The sequence below is a fragment of the Eleutherodactylus coqui genome, chromosome 2, assembly GCF_035609145.1.
Source record: "Eleutherodactylus coqui strain aEleCoq1 chromosome 2, aEleCoq1.hap1, whole genome shotgun sequence".
Taxonomy (NCBI): Eukaryota; Metazoa; Chordata; class Amphibia; order Anura; family Eleutherodactylidae; genus Eleutherodactylus; species Eleutherodactylus coqui.
In genome coordinates, this window is record NC_089838.1 from 96,041,433 (window position 1) to 96,060,235 (window position 18,803).

Genomic DNA, 18,803 nt, shown 5'->3' on the forward strand with positions numbered 1-18,803 from the left:
TCCCAAATGTTCTCTCTTGACAGATCCTTCTACATCTGTCTGTTCAGTGTGACCTTGCATCCAGTAAGTTCAGGGTGCAGTATATCCTTTTTATGCTGTCTTAGCAAGTTATTATACAAGAGGATTTGATCTAAGACACACCACAGACTGTTATGTTCATGACCAATTGTAACTGACTTCATGACCAAGAAATTCAGAATCAGAAGAGAGTCTCTGCACTTTGGGAATATACATTTCAGTTTTTCACGTCACTTTTAAATTCATGAACAATTTGTACTATAATTAGTGGAATCGGTTGAAAAAAGCACAATGGCTCTGAGTGGAAACTGCAGAACTTATGTTCCACCTAGAGACCAAGGGACCATCCTGCAATCTTTTCCAGAAGTTGTTGAACTAAATGTCGGTGGCCAAGTTTACTTTACACGCCATTCCACATTGACCAGTATACCCCATTCTTTGCTATGGAAAATGTTCACCTCCAAAAGGGACTCTATAAATGACCTGGCCAAAGATGCCAAAGGACGATTCTTCATTGACCGAGATGGGTTTCTCTTCCGTTATGTGCTTGACTTTCTCAGGGACAGGCAAGTGGTTTTGCCAGATCACTTCCCGGAAAAGGGGAGATTGAAAAGAGAGGCAGAATACTTTTTGCTCCCAGAACTTGTAAAGATCTTAGCACCTGATGAAGTAAAGCAGAGTCCTGATGACTACTGCCACAGTGACTTTGAGGAAGTCTCTCAAGGAAGTGAAACAAGAATATGCCCATCATCTTCTTTGATGCCTTCAGACAGAAAATGGGGCTTCATCACTGTTGGTTATAGAGGATCTTGCACTATGGGCCGAGAAAGTCAAGCGGATGCAAAGTTTCGTAGAGTTCCAAGAATTCTGGTCTGCGGTCGGATCTCTCTAGCCAAAGAGGTTTTTGGAGAAACACTAAATGAAAGCAGAGATCCAGACCGAGCGCCAGAAAAATACACGTCAAGGTTTTATCTCAAATTCAAGCATCTAGAGAGAGCATTTGACATGTTGTCAGAATGTGGATTCCATATGGTAGCCTGTAACTCCTCGGTGACAGCTTCATTCGTCAATCAGTACACTGATGACAAGATCTGGTCCAGTTATACAGAATACGTGTTTTACAGTAAGTACTACTCAACTAAAAAATACCATTTCAATTAAATCTGAAAACCCTCTAATGAGGTTTTCTGACATAGAGTAGATGGTGTTCAATGATGAAATGAAACTTGAAATCCTATGGCTAGGTGGCACTAGAGGCCAGTGGAAATTTTATTGGACTGAAGCTGACTGCTGTGCCTTGCCTTATAAATCAACAGGATGCCATTCGCACACAGTAGCTAAGCATTTACAGCTAAAAGAAGGGGAGAAGCTGGGATGGGATTAGAGGAGGCAGTAAATCTTTTGATTTGCTCTCCTTTCATGCAGGATACTTAGAAATGAATTTTCAGTACTTGGCTTTTATATTTATATAACTGGTACACTTGTTCGGTGCATGTTTATAGCACAGCTAGCTACAGGCTGTTTCTTGCTGGCTTTTATGACATGCTTAAAACCAAAAGGCATAAAAGTTGAATATATTGATATTGTCATTGCATTATCCAATATCTATTTGATGAAGAATGCGGTTTATGAAAATAATTACAACTTTTTCATGTTTTTGGGTTATACGTGCAATCCTTTATAGGAAACATGCAATCTAAACAGATAGCATGTTTGGGGGGGGGGGGGGGTTGGACATTGTCAAGGATATATGTATGCTTTGCATGTAGTTTATCTGGAGTATGTTGACATAAATAGAGCACTGCCCGAGGTCGGATGGATATGAGTCTTAGGAATTTAGCTAAATTGCTTCCTCCACTCTTAAGACATAGTTGAAAATAGAGCTAATTTTTCAGGATTTCTATCCGAAGGATTACATCATGCATAAGAGGAGATTCATGGTTGACTTTTTCAGGGGTCATAACAGGTTGACAACTCACAAATATCAATTTGGAATCAGATAGAATGTAATAATTTATGAAGGCATTATAGATTACATGTCTGATACAGGCTTTCAGATCTTATGTAAGGAGTGCCATATATTACCTATTATATTTACTGGTCTTATAGACTTCCCTTAAGCATTTATTATAGAGAAGAATTTTCGAAATGGAATAGTTGATGCCTTCCTTCTACTACTATTTGGACTGTTCTGCTCTGCAATGCAATTGTATTTTCTATGTATGAATAAGATTAGCTGTGAGCTCATGTCTTGGAGTTTTGGTAATTGCTAACGAGAGGCAAGGAGTAACATGATTTTAACTACAGGAATTGGGTTGTGCTTGTGGTGACATCCCGGGATTTACTTTGAGAGTTCCGTTGTTGAATGTTATAGAACAATATTGACTGATGGCCCTCATATGGATAAGATAAGGATTATTTACTTTATACCATTTGCTTAAAGGGGTATTCCGGCCATGGGTCCTTTTTTTTTGTTTTTGCCACTATCAGGTCCTATTGGTTATATAGTAAGTAGTGGACAGGATAACTTGAAATTGAATACCTTTTATTGTTGCTTCACTTCCCACGTGTGCACTAAAGGTGGCACCATCTGTTTGGGCTGAATACTACAAATCCCACAATGCACAGTGGCTGCAGCATGGCGTTCACGCCCCCAAGACTTCCTGTTGTCTGACAGTAGAGACTTCACCCTGCTGGCAGGCAGACATCACAGGAAGCTATGTGCATCTCTGCATGCAAGACTTTGGCCGTTATCAGATAGCAGTGGTGCAGGCGTAGATGGACTGACTCGGCACTGCGCGAGAGTTGCTGAATGGGCATGCGCGAGCTAATGCATGTTCATGAGACACAGCAGGAAAAGGCACTATGATGGTCACAGCCACAGTGCCTGACTATTTGGGCAGTAGCTCAAACAGGTCAGATCCATGGGAGACCTTAGTATAACTATGAGGTGGGGGGGGGGGGGGGCAAAGGAGGTTTGCTTTTACACCAGAATACCAGCAAATTTTATAGACATTGTGCATTACAAATCTATTGATATGTGAGCAGGAAAATAATAAAGAAATGTGAGATATTTTATAATCATTTTTACAAGATTGTATATTATAATATTTGTCACCTAATTTGCACCCAAAATGGCACAAAAATAGGATAACTACAGCTTCTCCTTTGCGTAGCTAGAGAAATAAAACTGTCTCCTTCTGCTATCAATTTTTAAAGAACAGATATTGATCCAGTTAACCCCTTTCTACCTCTGAACAAAGCCGCACCCGTTATTTTGTATTGTGGGTCACGTTCCTTCAAAAGTCTGTGCTATTTGGGGACATTTACAAGAGGAAGCATTTAGTGGCAGTCGCAGTCTCGTCAATTTGTGTCACCACCTGACATAGTACTATTGAGTGTCGGTTTAGTTTATGCAGTGTAACATGCGGGTTGCATGTATTGCTTTTGTCTATTCTGCTTGTTCTCCTTCTGAACTTTTTTAGGATTATCTATAGGCTCATTTTATAATCTATCTTAAACCATTTAAAGGATTTGCGTATTATGACAACTCTTTCTCTAGAAGCTGTTGCCGTATTGATCCACGGATCACTAGAGGCATGGCTTCTAATCCCCAGAGCAATAAACTATTACTTTGGTATGGGTGGAAGTCATCCAGCCAGATAGCTACCTTTTCAAAGAAATGGACATCTATTCAATGTAATAGGCCTCAATAAGTCATCTGGAACTGGACTTGTTCTTCTATCTGCCCACTCTGACTTATAGATAGAAGGTGGTCCCAGACTAAGGACGTAATAGCGCATATGGCATAGGACATAAGGACAACAGCTGTCTTCATGTTACAACTGCAATCGACGGTATGTATAGGCACCTCAAAGTGACAGTGAGTGTTCACAGTTTTTAACTTATTGTACAGCAGTCCCCTGGACTGAAACTGGTTGAAGAAATGCTTAATTACTGGCGCTACATATAGATACTTAGAGTCAGTAAAATGCATCAAGCGCAGACATGAAGGAACCTGTAAGGAGAGAAAAATGCATCTACTCCACAAGTAGGCTTCAGCCTAATAAGATGACAAGATCTACCATCTTTCTTGCTCTTATACTAAGTAGATGTGGCTTATCGTGACTTCAGTGTGGGATGATAAAATGCTCATCTGATGGACACTTGAGGCATTTATCTATTCTATGTGCTGCTTCCCCGTCAGTAGAAAAGAGAGCAGTTGATAGAGAATTGTTATTTTTTTTATAGTCCATTCATGCCTTTACAGACAATCTCTCCATGACCAATGAAAACGGAAAATTCACCCTTCTGGATGCTTTATTTGCAGAATCTGTAGTGGCCATTATAGTGGTACACCAGTACGTCTTTATGGATATAATAATGCTCACATGTCATTACTTAAAGAGGTTATCCAGGGACGTTCTTTTTTCCAAAATCTGCCCAATGGTAGTACCAACATAAAAGTAGACATAGTCATCCTCTCCACTGCTCCAGTTCCCCGGTGCCTGGTCTTCACTTCCGAATGCATTGGAGCCAGTGATGACATTACTGGCACTCACTTAAGCCGGTGATTAGCTGCAGTGGTCACTTGTGCTGGTGTTGGGATGTCATTGCTCTGAACCCAAAAATGAAGACCAGCAGGAAGGGGTGCCAGTGTACGAGAGCAGCGAGTAAAGTAAAGATGTCTCTTTTTATGTTGGCAATGCAAGCAGAGCAGCTTTTGGAAAAAAAAAGTGTCCTCAGATGAGCCCTGTAAAACCTAACCTTAGGCCGGTCTCACACCTCTGCATTTCAATTGCAGAATCCGCGATCGTTATCTATGCGGACGATACGCGGTATTTGCGCCTATTGAAGAGATAGAACTTTCGCATGTCTAGGCACATGAGCGGATAGTAATTGTGATTTCTGTGAGCGGATTTAAAATCACAGCATGCTTTATTTTTGTGCAGACTCCACACAGATGGCCTCCATTGAAATCAATGGAAGCTGTCCGACCTGCAGCCTATCTGCAATTGACATTGCGGATTGGCTGCAGGTACCTACATCATGGCCTAGCGACTGTGTGGGAAAAAACAAATTTCTAAAAAAAATTCTGTACTGCGCATGACCAACGTCGAGCATCTGCGGTCAACCACATTACAGGTACCTGGGGTCTCTGGCCGGGGTTACAGCTGGATTCCGCTACAGGCTCCCGCATGCAGATCCGACCCGGTCGTGTGAGTCCCACCTAAAAATACAAATTACAACTTCAATATTTAAACCAGGAGTACTGCTGCTATTTAAAAAGAAGCTGCCTATCACGACATAACTACAGTATATTTCATTCAGCATTTAATTAGTTAAAAGCAGGTACTACTTTTACACTCATGTAGAAATGTGGTTTCATTTTCCAGATCAGCTGATCTCAGTGAGACAATTCTACAGTCCTTAGAGGCTGTGTAACATGCAATTAAGTCAATCTCTAAAATGATGTTTGTATTTTCGTCAGATCTATATTTATTGCTGCACTAAGGTGTATAATAGGACACATGTCATAAATACTCTGCATGCCCAGGGGGGGCGTCATTTACTGGGGCTTTCTTGTGCAACAATGTCAAAAATATGCAATGTGATCGAGAAAAAGCATTCAGAGAAAGGGGATCCAATGAACTAGTTCATAAAAGGGGTCGGAGGAGGATGTCGAGAATTGCTCTGACGAACGGGCACACAGTCAAGCAAATTGCAGCCGAATGCACCTGATGCTCCAATGTCTGAACGCACAAAATGACAATGGTCTTGCAGAACCAAGTTGGGTCACTGCAGTGCAAACATAACCGCCTGCATCATGCAGAATTCTGCTCTGTGTCCAAGCACAGCAGCCTGGTAAAAGTTGATTGGTGGGCATCCCAAGTGGCAGAGCTCGCTGTTCTGCTATTGATGGCCTTATCAATAGCTTATAACAGGAAATCACCTTTAAACGCTGATGAATGAGGCCTAATTTTTAAATCACGTGGTCTTAGACATGGGACATTTTTTTCTGAGACAGTACAACGAAATGTCCCATAGGAAACCACAATCACAGTTTTTACATGTAGTTTTAGGAGTGGGCATTGAGGATCTGTGTAAAGTTGCTCTGTTGTCCAAGGGGCACATAGGGCTGCACTAAACATAAAGAACCACCCAGTTGAACATGGGCTAAGCAGCTGATGATAGCCATGTCTGTATATATAGGAGGCTAGTTATCATTGAACATTCTTTATACCTCCCAGTGCTTTACCTAATCGCTCTGATAAGTTTGGGCAATTTTGGTGTCATATCCAATAAAGTATTTCCAAATTTCTACAAGTATTCAAGACAAGTATTTCTGAATGCACAGTACTAGAAATTCATTCCTTACATAAACCCCCTCTTTATCCCCGTTATTACTTTTTATTTCCTTTATATTCAGTTTTTCTGCTACAATTCCACCAATTATGCCAATTTATAAGCATTTGTATTTTTATCTCCCCATTTTCCTTCATCAGTATTGCACTTCATGTTCTATATATTATCTATTATCCACTTTATTCTATCACTGTACTTTACCTGCATTATCGCCAAGTTTTTTTACACATTTTTTTGCATTACTTTGTATACTTTTTCATAGCAGTACTTCTATAGCCTCCAATCTGTCATCCTCGTTCCCCTTTACTAAATAATTTCCCCACAACCTTGCACTGAGCCCTTCTCCTTCTTGTAATACATTATTATTTTGCCCTTTATTCCTCTGCTGACCTCATCCTATGTTTTATCTATTTTAGAGACAATTTTTATATTATTTTTCCTTCTTTCCTAACCCCGGTTTAGGCCTTTACCTTGGGCTGACCGGAGCTGCAGACAATGCAATGAGGGTTGACTGGATTAACAGGAGTAATTATATGGAGAAATGCTAAACTAGTTATATCCAACAAGGCTAGGACAAAGCGTAGGTGGGACAGGCACCCTCAACACACGTGGTTAGAAAAGGGGACACAATGCAAATGTTGCCTGTTGTTAGATGCTTGGAAGCTGCAATACTCCAAAGTATTGCTGTTCTCCAATCTGTGCTTTACCTCTTGCTCCTAGCATTGACTTACCGGTCTGTGCCTTCCTTTAGCATGAAGAAGAGCATTGATAAAGGACACCAAGCTCCAGAAACGGTTACAACTGCAATTATGGGCGGCCAATAAATGAACAGGAGAAAATTGAAAAGCTCGGATTGCCCCATCTATGTATTCATTATTTCCCCATATGATTGCCCCATATATGTATTCATTATTTCTCCTGTTCCTCAAAAAAACTGAAGCTGAATATAATAGAATCGTATGTGTGTGGGCAAAAGGAGCAATTTGTAAGTTATATTTGGTGTTCAAAAACTGTGTCTTTTCTCTGGCATCTAGGTCCGGTTTACTAGTGCAATCTCATCAGCTCTCTTAACTCAAGAGACTCAGACTCAGTGTAGGCAAAAATGGCTAGTTAAGGCGGCAATAGTATAAGGCCTCATTCACGCCAGTGTTTTCACGCTGGCCGCATCGACTCTGGAAATTGCGTACATAAAGAATAGCCGCAATCACGTCTCGAGCTTTAGCCGTATTTTCTTGTCATTCACACGGACAACTATGGAGTATTAGCGAAAATATACGCTGCAGCACGAAAATTCCTCAGTCAGCAGAAATCCTCAGAATGACTGCTAATACTTAAATAGAGCCAGCTGTCTTCTTTTCCCAGCGTTGGACACAGCTTAATTCCCTCCCCCTTGCTTTTTTTTCAGCTCCCATAGGAGTCTATGGGAACCTATAGCGTATCTCGGCAAAAGATAGGGCAAGACCTTTCTTTTCCAGCAGCATTTAAAATGGGTCGCCATTTTCGGTCGCCGATGTCCTATTATTCCTGGTGCAATGTTTTAACGCAGCTAAAAAAATCGCTTATCTAAATGCTTCAGATAGTTGAGATTTTTTATCGTGGCTAAATTAGCCACGTAAAAACGCTCATGTGAATAAGACCTGAGGCTTCTTTCACACGAGCGCATATCGACCGTCCGTTTCCCCGGCCATACGATATACGCTACGTTGGGGGTGAATAAACTGGTGAATAGTCGCACAAATCAAATGTTTGTGCGCCCATTCATATCGCCTTAGCTCCGCCCGTGTCCCGCCCCCTGCCCACAGCCATCAATTGGAGGAGGCGGAGCAGATTAGCACTTAGCTCCACCCCTCCCATTACACAGAACGAGCGTGAAAACAGCCTGCCGATATGCACTTGTGTGAAAGAAGCCGAAGGCTGTATTCACACGGGTGAGTGTCATATTTGATATCATGCTCTCCTGTGTTAATACAACCTTACAGCTTGCAATTCTATATTCGAGCATGATGTGTTTTTGCTTAAAAAACCTAATCGCCCCACATCTACACTATATGGACAAAATTATTTTGACACTGCATCTTTTTCAGCAAATATGCAAATACTGAGTTTACTGAACGGCATGCTGGGAAGGGCATGGGTAAAATAAAAAGCTGCTCACTTTGTAATAATAACCATTCATCTGATCGAGCACTTGTGGGGCGACCTGGAGCGACGGGTACGACACCGCCACCCATGCCCAACCTCCCAACAATCTCTTCTCATAGCCTGGCACGAGGAATGGTGCGCTATTCCTGCCCAGACTTACAGAGAACTTGTGGAAAGTACGCCTTGACGTGTTACCGTTGTAATACAAGAAAAAGGAGGGCCGACACGTTACTAAATAGAAGAAAAATAGACTGAAAAACATGCAGTGTCCAAATACTTTTGTCCATATAGTGTATGAAGTTGCCATTTTCACGCGCTTGAAAACTGCTTCAAATAGATTTCAATGGTAAAAAATTGCATTGCACTCACGTACAAATCACATGGCATGCGAGTGCCATGCAATTTTTTTAAAGATTCCATATAAAATAATCGGCAATTCCTTATAAGACATCACCCAAAAATAGGAAATGCAGAGAGTTTTCAATGTCACAGCATCGCTGCGAGCAAAAAAATCGCTCATGTGAATACACACATTGAAATCATTGTGTCATTAACACGCGCACATGCTGTCCATATCGCTATTGGACGAAATTAGCACATGAAACCCGCCCGTGTGAATGCACCCTAAGACAAAATCTGTGGAAAGGCATTGGTCATGATGCCAGGCTTCTCATACAGACCATGCAAACCAAGCAATAGGAATGAGATGTCCGATTCTCCTTCTCTCTACTGTTACCTTATTCCATATACTATTCTTCTTTATATCCCACATTTTTCTTCATTCATGCTGTGTTCACTCTAATCTGTTATTTCTCCTCAATTGGATGTATGGAATAATTTATTCTATACACCAATTAACATTTCAAAGGGCCTCATCATAATAAAGAATGTTTAAAACCCCTCCATACCATACTACATATATAACCGGGTGAAGAATATGCCCCACTCTTCACATTCACTTTTAAGTTCACCCTAGAGATGTACTTGCTGCAGCAACTATGCACAGAACTGAGATTCTCCAATTCAAGGCAGAGCAGTAAAAAATGAATTAGATCGCCTGTATTCACGGTGAGAGGGATATAATACAGCCTCTCATTTTAATGAGTCCTTTGTTGTCAGCTTCATAATTCAATTGCAGAATTGTGAAATCAGACTAGAAATGATGCATCAAGTAACGTGGCACTGTCATGTAGAATTTTGAGTTGGAAAATCATTATTATTCCATAATTGAGGTCTTTGAGTTATTATTATATGCAGTATTTATTGTGTTTGAGTCTTTATAATTCAATATATATGTATATCCAGTAAGGTTACTATGCAAGAAAGGCATTTTAGTAATATATATATAACATAGTATGTTAGGCTGAATCAAGACAATGTCAATTTAGGCATTTCTTCTTTTTAGAAATTATATATATAACTACATTGATGACAAAAAGTTTAGTAAAATTGTTCTATTTTATATTATCACAATAACAAATAAACATTTAAAATATCTACATTTTTAGAATTTGTCTCATTGATCAAACTGTCCAATTTGACAGCATCATTTTATAGAGCAGGAGATGCTGAGCAGGTCGATACCCTGTTTCCCTGAAAATGAGACCTACTCTGAAAATAAGCCCTAGCGTGATTTTTTAGGATTTGAGGATGTAGCAGGATTTTTTAGGATTTTTGAGGATGCTTGAAATATAAGCCCTGCTCCAAAAATTAGACCTCGTTATAGTTAGTAAAAAAAAAAAGTCAATTTAAAGAGTTTCCAGGCAAAAGTAAAATCTTTTGGAGCAAAATTAATATAAGACTCTGTCTTATTTTCAGGGAAACAGGGTATATGGTTTTGGGGGTGAAAGATTAAGTATAAGGGCTTATTAACATGAGTGTATTTTCACAGTCGGCCGATATACATTACGATCTGATGCATTGGATTCCAATGCATCTGATCACACAGGTGTATTCCTGCGGCGTAAAAGTGCCTGGCCAGCAAATATAGTGCCGGGCACTTTTACGCCGGGCAGAAAAGTGAGTCCTGGAAATATTTTTGTGCCTGAAATACGCCGGCCGCTGCATAGACCCTTATGGGAGCCAATGGCAGCGTCCGGGGAAGGGAGGTGGGAGGAAGACTGCTAAACTCCCTCCCCCTTCTCTCCTCCTCATCTCTTTTACCCTCCGGCTGTTTGCAATGGGAGGGAGCAGTACGAGGGTGTTGCTAGGCTCCTACCCACTCCCCCCCTTCCCATTGCTGGCTGCAGACAAGGCAGGGAGGGGCAGGTACTTAGCTCTGCCCTGCCCTGCCCACTCCAATTGCAAACAGCCAGAGGGAAGGACAGAGGAGGTGAGCCGGTGAGGAGGAGGGAAGGGGAGGCAATGGCATTGTGGCCTCTCATGTATGCACCTGGCTCTTCCCGTCTTAACGGGCACACAAACGTTAGGTGCACATAAAAATTCCTACGGCCATGTGCAAGAGCCCTGACTTGCACTTATTCATGTAAATCTCTGCTCATCCTATACTTAGGAGTCCAGTGGGTGGTACTAATTAGTGAATAACCACAAGGCAGGATGCCAATTGCTGAGTTATGCTATCTATTGATCTCCTCAAGTCCAGCATGAACATAGATTTCAGTCTTTACGTTTTACTTAATCTTTTTACACAACACTATATATTAGTCTTCTCAGCTCACCCCGCTCTATAACATGATGCTGGTAGATTTCACAGCATTTTGATGCTGACAGTTTCCCTTTAAAGTGTCGATATATATCAGATGAACGTTGGCTGAATTATGCCAATTGGACTGGCTTACCATTTTACATGCAATGGCATGTTGGATTTCATCATGACCACCATTCAGTAGAGATGAGCGAGCATACTCGCTAAGGCAAACTACTCGAGCGAGTCATGCCTTATGCAAGTACCTGTCCACTTGTCTCTAAAGATTCGGGTGACGGCGTAGGAGAGCGGTGAGTTCCTCCCCGCTCTCCCCCGCCGCTCCCCGCACTTCGCCGGCACCCGAATCTTTAGAGACGAGTGGGCAGGTACTGGACTAAGGCACTACTCGCTTAGGTAGTTTGCCTTAGCGAGTATGCTCGCTCATCTCTACCATTCAGCCAAGTTAAATTTAATTTTCCATTATCTGGTATAAATTAATTTTGGTCTCATCTGCTTAAAGATTATGTTTGGTTGGCTTTTTTAGTTGTATTTTAGCAACATTTTATCTGGCCTTTATAATTTTGAATTTTGCCAGTGATTTGCACCTTGAGGTAAACCCTCTAGAATAGCATTCATGAATCCCTCTCTTAATTGTAGACCTTCACAATGATATACATACTTCTGGTGAGTGTTCTTTACTTGGTAGATGTTATAAATGGGTTTTCTTTACCAAGCAAAGAATTCTGCAATCATCCACTATTGTTGACGTCGGTGCGCTTCCAGGGCTCTGGTGTTGCTCAACTTGTCAGTGCTTTCATTCTTTTTAAAGGGGTTTTCCTACTCATAGCATTTATGACCTACCCGCTAGATCAGAGATAAATTCTGGATCACTGCGAGGCTAACTGCTGGGACACCATTGATCCTGAGAAATGCACCTTGAAACCTCCATGACAATGAAGCGGTTGTGTGCATGTGTGACTACTGCTCCACTCACTGTAGGATGAAGGGAGATCAACGTTCTTAGCAGTCTTCCTCCATCCAATAGAAGTGAATGAAGCGATGGTCATTTATGCACACCACTGCTATATTCTCATAAAGGAATCGGGGGGAGGGTACAGATCTTGCAGTCACTAGGGTTGCCAGCAATCAGACATTTATACCCTATCCAGTGGGGGGGATAAACAACATTAGTGCAAAAACCCCTTTAAGGCCTCGGTCAGACGGGCGTTTTTTTGCGCAATTTGCGCATGCGTACGGCGATTTTATAGAACCATTGCTTTGCAATGGTATCGGACACATGAGCGCTTTTTATGCGCTCGTCCGATTAATTATAGAACAGAAATCGCAGATCGCACCTATCTGCGATCTGCGATTCCTGTTCTTCTCTATATGCGCTCAATGGGGTCGGCGGCAGCAGCACCAACCCCATTGAGAACATATACTAGACAAAGCATTCTCCTCTGCCACAGCTGTAACAGCTGTGGCAGAGAAGAATGATGTTTGCCCATTGAATTCAATGGAGCCGGCAATACAGTCGGCTCCATTGAAAGCAATGGGCTGCCGGCGATCTTAGGATGAATTTTCGGGAAGGGCTTAAAAATATAAGCCCTTCCCTGAAAATCATCCAAAACTGTGTAAAAAGTAAAAAAAAATATATACTCACCTTGTCCTGGCAGACGGAGTTCAGCCGCGGCCGGCCGGCAGTTCAGGGCTGTGAGAAATCAGAGGCAGCGCATTCAGCAGGCTGGGATTTTAAATCCCCGGCTGCTGAATACTACTCACAGCAGTTCAGTAGAACTGCCGGCCGGCCGCGGCTGAACTCCGTCTGCCAGGACAAGGTGAGTATATATTTTTTTTTACTTTTTACACAGTTTTGGATGATTTTCAGGGAAGGGCTTATATTTTTAAGCCCTTCCCGAAAATTCATCCTAAGATCGCCTGCAGCCCATTGCTTTCAATGGAGCCTGCTGTATTGCCGGCTCCATTGAATTCAATGCGCTGGACAGCGCTGCACTGCTCCGGCCCGTTTCTAATGAAACGCGGCTAGGAGCAGATTTTTCGGGCGATTTTTCGGCCCCGGTCACGCGATTTGCGGATGCGCATCCGTCATGCGATCCGCAAATCGCGGGAAAAGACGCCCGTGTGACCGAGGCCTTAGGATGTACCAAACTGTTGCTCCGTTGTTTTTTTTCAGCCCAATGGTGGCCACCATCACTTGCATTGACACCTCTTTGAACCACACATTGAGAGTTTCCATGAACAGTGACTAAATGTAAATTAAGTTAATTCCAGATGTTTTATCTCTTCAATATACCATGAGATAATGAGGTAACGGGCCACAATGGACCACGAAACTACTTATCAGTCAATTGTCCAATTATTTTTGAGTCTGTGAAAATGGAGGGACTGTGTAATAAATGGCTGTATTTCCTAAATGGTTATTACAGTCGTTTTCTTACACCCTTTGAATTAAAGTTGAAAGTCTACACTTCAATTACACGCTGATGATTTTGTTTCATATCCATTATGGTGTTGTGTAGAGGCTAAATTATGAAAATTGTATCACTATCTAACTTGACGCAACTCTATATGTGTATATACCAAAAAGGCTAGGAAGATGCATGCAGTACCATGCTGATTCCACAGAGTAACATAAGAAAAAGGGGGTATTTTAGTAATATTCTGTATTTATTTTGCAAAATCTAATTTTAGAGGCTATAACAGTACGGCAAATGAAAAAAGTACAGTAGTCACTGGACCATCTAGTATATACTCATAGCATTTCTTACCTTAGACCTAAGAACATCAGCACTGTAAAGTACTAATTGAGCACAAACGTTAAAGCGGTTGTCCTGTTACATATTGCCATTTTAAAATTTTTATTTTGTGCCGTGCCAATTTTTTTCTATAATGACATGACCCTTTTAAGTCCAAACTAGTTAAAACAATAAAGCAAAGGTTACGTTCCCATCCTCCCATTTTCAGCACCTACTATCCAGCGCTTCAGCCGATTCTTTCGGTATCTGTTGACAGTTGAAGTCAGGTGGTCTCAGCCTGCCAATCACAGACTGAATTATCACAGTTCCGATCTCCTAGCATCATGGCACCTAAGATATGAGTGTTGATGCCTGAAGAACGGACGGTGATGCTGCGGCTTCTGATTGCCAGGCGGCAGTCACCTAACTTTCGTTGTCAACAGACGCCAGAGGGGCTGCAGCGCTGGATCACGGGCGCTGAGGATGGGTAAGTACCTTTTGCTTAAATGTTAAAACTCATTTGGACTTAATAGTTCACATATTGCAGCTACAATTTTCAATAACCGTGGCAGAAACAATGGTTTTGTTATGATTTCGGAAAACTGTGGCAAAAACTGCACAGCATGAGGGCTTATTCACATGAGTGTATATTGGCCGTCGTTTTCACGGTCAACCGATATACGCTACCATCTGATTTATAGGATTCTAATGCATCAGATCACACAGGCGTATTCCCGTGACGTAAAAGCACCCTGGTGGCAAATAAAGCAAAGATAGTCCTGGAACTATTTTTGTGCCCGGAATATGTCGGCCACTGCACAGGCTCCTATGGAAACCAATGACAGAGGCCGGAGAAGGGAGGTAGTTTAGCAGAAGGACTACTAAACTCACTCCCCCTTCTTTTTTCCTCCCCTCTGGCTCCTCCTATTGCTGTCTGTGGACAAGGGGCGAGTGCTTAACTTCGCCTCGTCCTGCCCACTCCCATTGCAAACAGCCGGAGGGAAGGAGAGAGGAGGTGAGCCGGCAAGGGGGAGGGAAGGGGAGGCAATGGCATTGCAGCCTCGGCGTATATGCGCCGGGACCCTGCCGTCTGAACAGGTGCACAAACATTAGATTTGTGCGCCCGTTCATGCGTTTTTACGGCGCCGGCAGGAGCACTTTAAAACACTTACGCTCGTGGGAAAGAGCCCTGAAGTGTAGGTATGTCTTCAGTTAGTCGAAGTAGGACCTAGAGTTGGAGACTTAGAGTAGGTATCCATGAAGAAACCTGGGAGATATAGAGACCAGGATTAGGAGACACAGGGAGATTTCCAAGAGAAGCAGATATTAAAGTTTATTATTTTTTAGATTCTTTGTCAGATCTATTCAAACAACCTGTTCTCATATCGAGACGAGAGGAATACAATTCTAAACATTTGAATTGTTTCATCTGAGATTTGCTCCTATCAAACATTGGCATGCTTACACTTTCAATTACATCCAGAGCCAAATCAATCTTCCTTTAATTAGCAACATGGATAACGATCGCTTTACAATCTTCAAATCTATTATACGTCCTCATGTTTTGATTTTTTGTTATTAAATGTAGGATTAAACTGTTGACTTATTGTTTTTACCATCCATACTGTTTACATATTGCATGCTAATCCAGCCGAGATAACAAGTGCATATATTCCAATGATTACATCCCTTTACTATGATGTATATTTTTTGCATTACCTTCAAATCTATTCGACTGACAGCTTGGTCTTTATTAGGTTTCTAGTGGGATATTACATCTTATGTGCTATTATAATTATTTAATTAGTAACTGCCAACTGTGTTTATATAAGCAGTAATTCATCAAGCTGTTGCATCTGTCTTAATGAATTGTAACCAAGGGAGGTTCTCAAAAGCAACCAGTTATCTGAATACTAACGTGTCCTCAGCAGATTTGGCACCGGAGTCACAGAATAAACACCACTGTTAATTAAAATCAATCTTTTTATTGGTTGTCATTAGTGGATCTTACAAGCCAAATCACTTTTCTGACCCCTAAAGTTATTATAGATTAGTGATTTGTTTTAACCCGTGGCTTGTTGGCAAACTAGCAAAATTTGCTAAATGATTGGGTTATAAAACATGTAGCCTTTGAATGAAACTATCTTGAATGAGTAGAAAATATAGATATATACTACTCTGTGAATATACTTGGAAAAACATATATTTAGGTCAGTGCTTGTCAAACTGCGAGGCAGGCTGCATTGGTGAGGCCTCTCATAGTTCATGGTTAGACACAGCATGGTTCCCACGTGCCCCTGATTCTGCGTAGCAGTTCCACTGTCCTAGGACATGACTCTTTTGTCCTACCAGAGGTGCTTTCCTGCTTCACCCAGGGAGACAATCTTTGCAAACTTGAAACTTCGCTCTTGTAATAAAAGAGTGAGGAAAGATAGGTGTCGACATAGTGGCTCTTACTGTGGCCATTGTATATGATTCTGGGGGAACCATGGCATGCCCTATGGTACAGTGCCTATTAATGGGGTTAGAGAATAGAACTAAAAAACTGGCAGTGGAGAAGGCGCAACACTCCAGGTTAAAGCAAATAGGAAGTGACCAAAGGTTTGGGAAACTTCTCCTTTTATTTAATAAAGTACGTGATCAGCTTATGAAAATGCGTTTCAGGGATAACCCCTTCGTCAGTTCAGCTGGTGTTTAAAACATACAAGCTATTGGTGGGTCCCAAAAGGGTTAATGATTAGATCTGTTTGCCTGTGGGTTGCGGGTCAACTTCTCCTGCTCCTGCCCTGGCTGACCCGCACCCCACAGGCATGATAAATCGCATTAAAAAGGATGACAAAGTCTGTTTGAAATGTAGGAATCCACAGTCTATCCATATGTATAGAAGAAGTTAAAGGGGTTGTCTCGCGAAAGCAAGTGGGGTTATACACTTCTGTATGGCCATATTAATGCACTTTGTAATGTACATCGTGCATTAAATATTGGCCATACAGAAGTTATTCACTTACCTGCTTCGTTGCTGGCGTCCCCGTCGCCATGGATCCGTCTAATTCTGATGTCTTCTTGCTTTTTTAGACGCGCTTGCGCTGTGCGGTCTTCTCCCCTTCTGCTCAGCCCAGGCACGAGCGGTGTTCTGGCTCCGCCCCCTTCTAAGCGTCATCGCGTAGCTCCGCCCCATCACGTGTGCCGATTCCAGCCAATCAGGAGGCTGGAATCAGCAATGGAACGCACAGAGCCCATGGTGCACCACAGGAGAAGACCCGCGGTGCACCATGAGAGAAAACCGCAGTCCCTGGGAAAGGACCGGTGGCCATCTTGGGAGAAGATTTTTTAAAGTCCTTATTTCGTCGGATTGGTAAGTAGCAAGCGGCTTAAAAACCGCTTTACTTTGCTATTTTATGCCAGGGGGGTGACAGGGGGAATGGGGTAAGGTAAAATTTTGAGGTTTGCCGCGAGACAACCCCTTTAACCATTTAGGTGCAAGAAAGAATCAGAAAGAATCTGATTTTCTTTATGATAGCATTAGAGATGAGCGAGTATACTCGGTAAAGGTAATTGCTCGAGCGAGCATTGCCTTTAACGAGTACCTGGTTGCTCGAGATGAAACGTTCAGGTGCCGGCGCGGGGGAGCGATGAGTAGCGGCTGTCAGCAGGAGGGAGCGGGGGGGAGAGAGGGAGAGAGAGATCTCCCCTCCATTCCGCTCCGCTATCCCCCCGCAGCTCCCTGCCCGCCGCCGGCACCCGAACGTTTCATCTCAAGCAGGCAGGTACTCGGTAAAGGCAATGCTCGCTCGAGCAATTACCTTTACCGAGTATACTCGCTCATCTCTAGTTAGCATGTGATAACACAACCTAGCAGTTTAACAACAAGTATACACATGCAGTAAGCATAAATTAAAGGGATGTAGAAATAGAACATTTATAGTGAGTTTCAAATCAAATAACTTTTAAACAAAAAGTATCCATAAATGCGATTTTTGCATGGACAGTAAAGGTACTGGTGTCAATTGTGACAGTTGACATCACCGCTCAATCTCCTGGCATCGGTACTCATATCCTGGCCACCATGATGCCAGGGTAGCTGAATGGTGATTGGCTGCAGCAGACACCTGATTTCTGATGATGTCAGCTGTCACAACAGATACTGGGACCATGGTGGGGCTGCAGTGCTGGATCCCGGCGTCAGAGGAGGGGTAAGTACTGACCAGTTTCCTACAGTGAGCACTACTGAAGGAATGTTGTCTGGTAACAACCCCTTCCCCCTTCAAGCGCATACTTGCTCCACATCAGCATGTGCTTCTTTCAATATAGAGTTAACTGTTGCTAAGGCCCAATTGTCATTATAGTTGGGCTGTGAGGCTGTGGAAGGAAAAGGTTGGAGAAGCCTTATTTTAGTTAATTTCTTAAATTTCTTACAGTACAATGGAGAGTTAGTGAAATTCAGCCTATTCCCTAAGTATTTGCTTGTAATGGTTTATTCCAATTACCTCACATGAAATACATTGTTTAATCTTATGGTGTAGGTTGTGTTCCCAAAATTACTAATTTACTGCATTGCCAACCCTAGAATGGTTTTCACCAATCCCATAGGAATCCTCGTGTAATCTATTAAAGGAAGTCAGTCACTTGATATTAGCCCTATTGACTTTTAGCACTTGTAGAGCGGTGCTCAGACATGCAGTGGTATCATACCTTTATTTCTTCTGCCAGCATTTCCATCACAGAGAAATCTTCATTCTTCTGCCCAGCCTACTGTATGCAAAGCAGCCCTACATGGTCCAATGGGCTGTCCGTTCAGCTTGGACTGGTCTTTTAAGTGATTCAATCTTATCTACAATGCAATTTCAATAGCCTGGCACTACAGTGTTTGTAGTCCA

General features: G+C 42.2%; 1 protein-coding gene across 1 annotated transcript in view; it reads left to right on the forward strand.

Moving 5' to 3' along the window:
* The first annotated feature begins 267 nt into the window (after positions 1–267).
* Positions 268–18,803, forward strand: part of KCTD16 (potassium channel tetramerization domain containing 16) — a 303,096-nt gene continuing 284,560 nt past the window's right edge. The window contains exon 1 of the mRNA XM_066591249.1: positions 268–1,141. Coding sequence (XP_066447346.1) covers positions 310–1,141 — 832 coding nt within the window. The 5' untranslated portion in view covers positions 268–309. The remainder of the gene's footprint in view (positions 1,142–18,803) is intronic.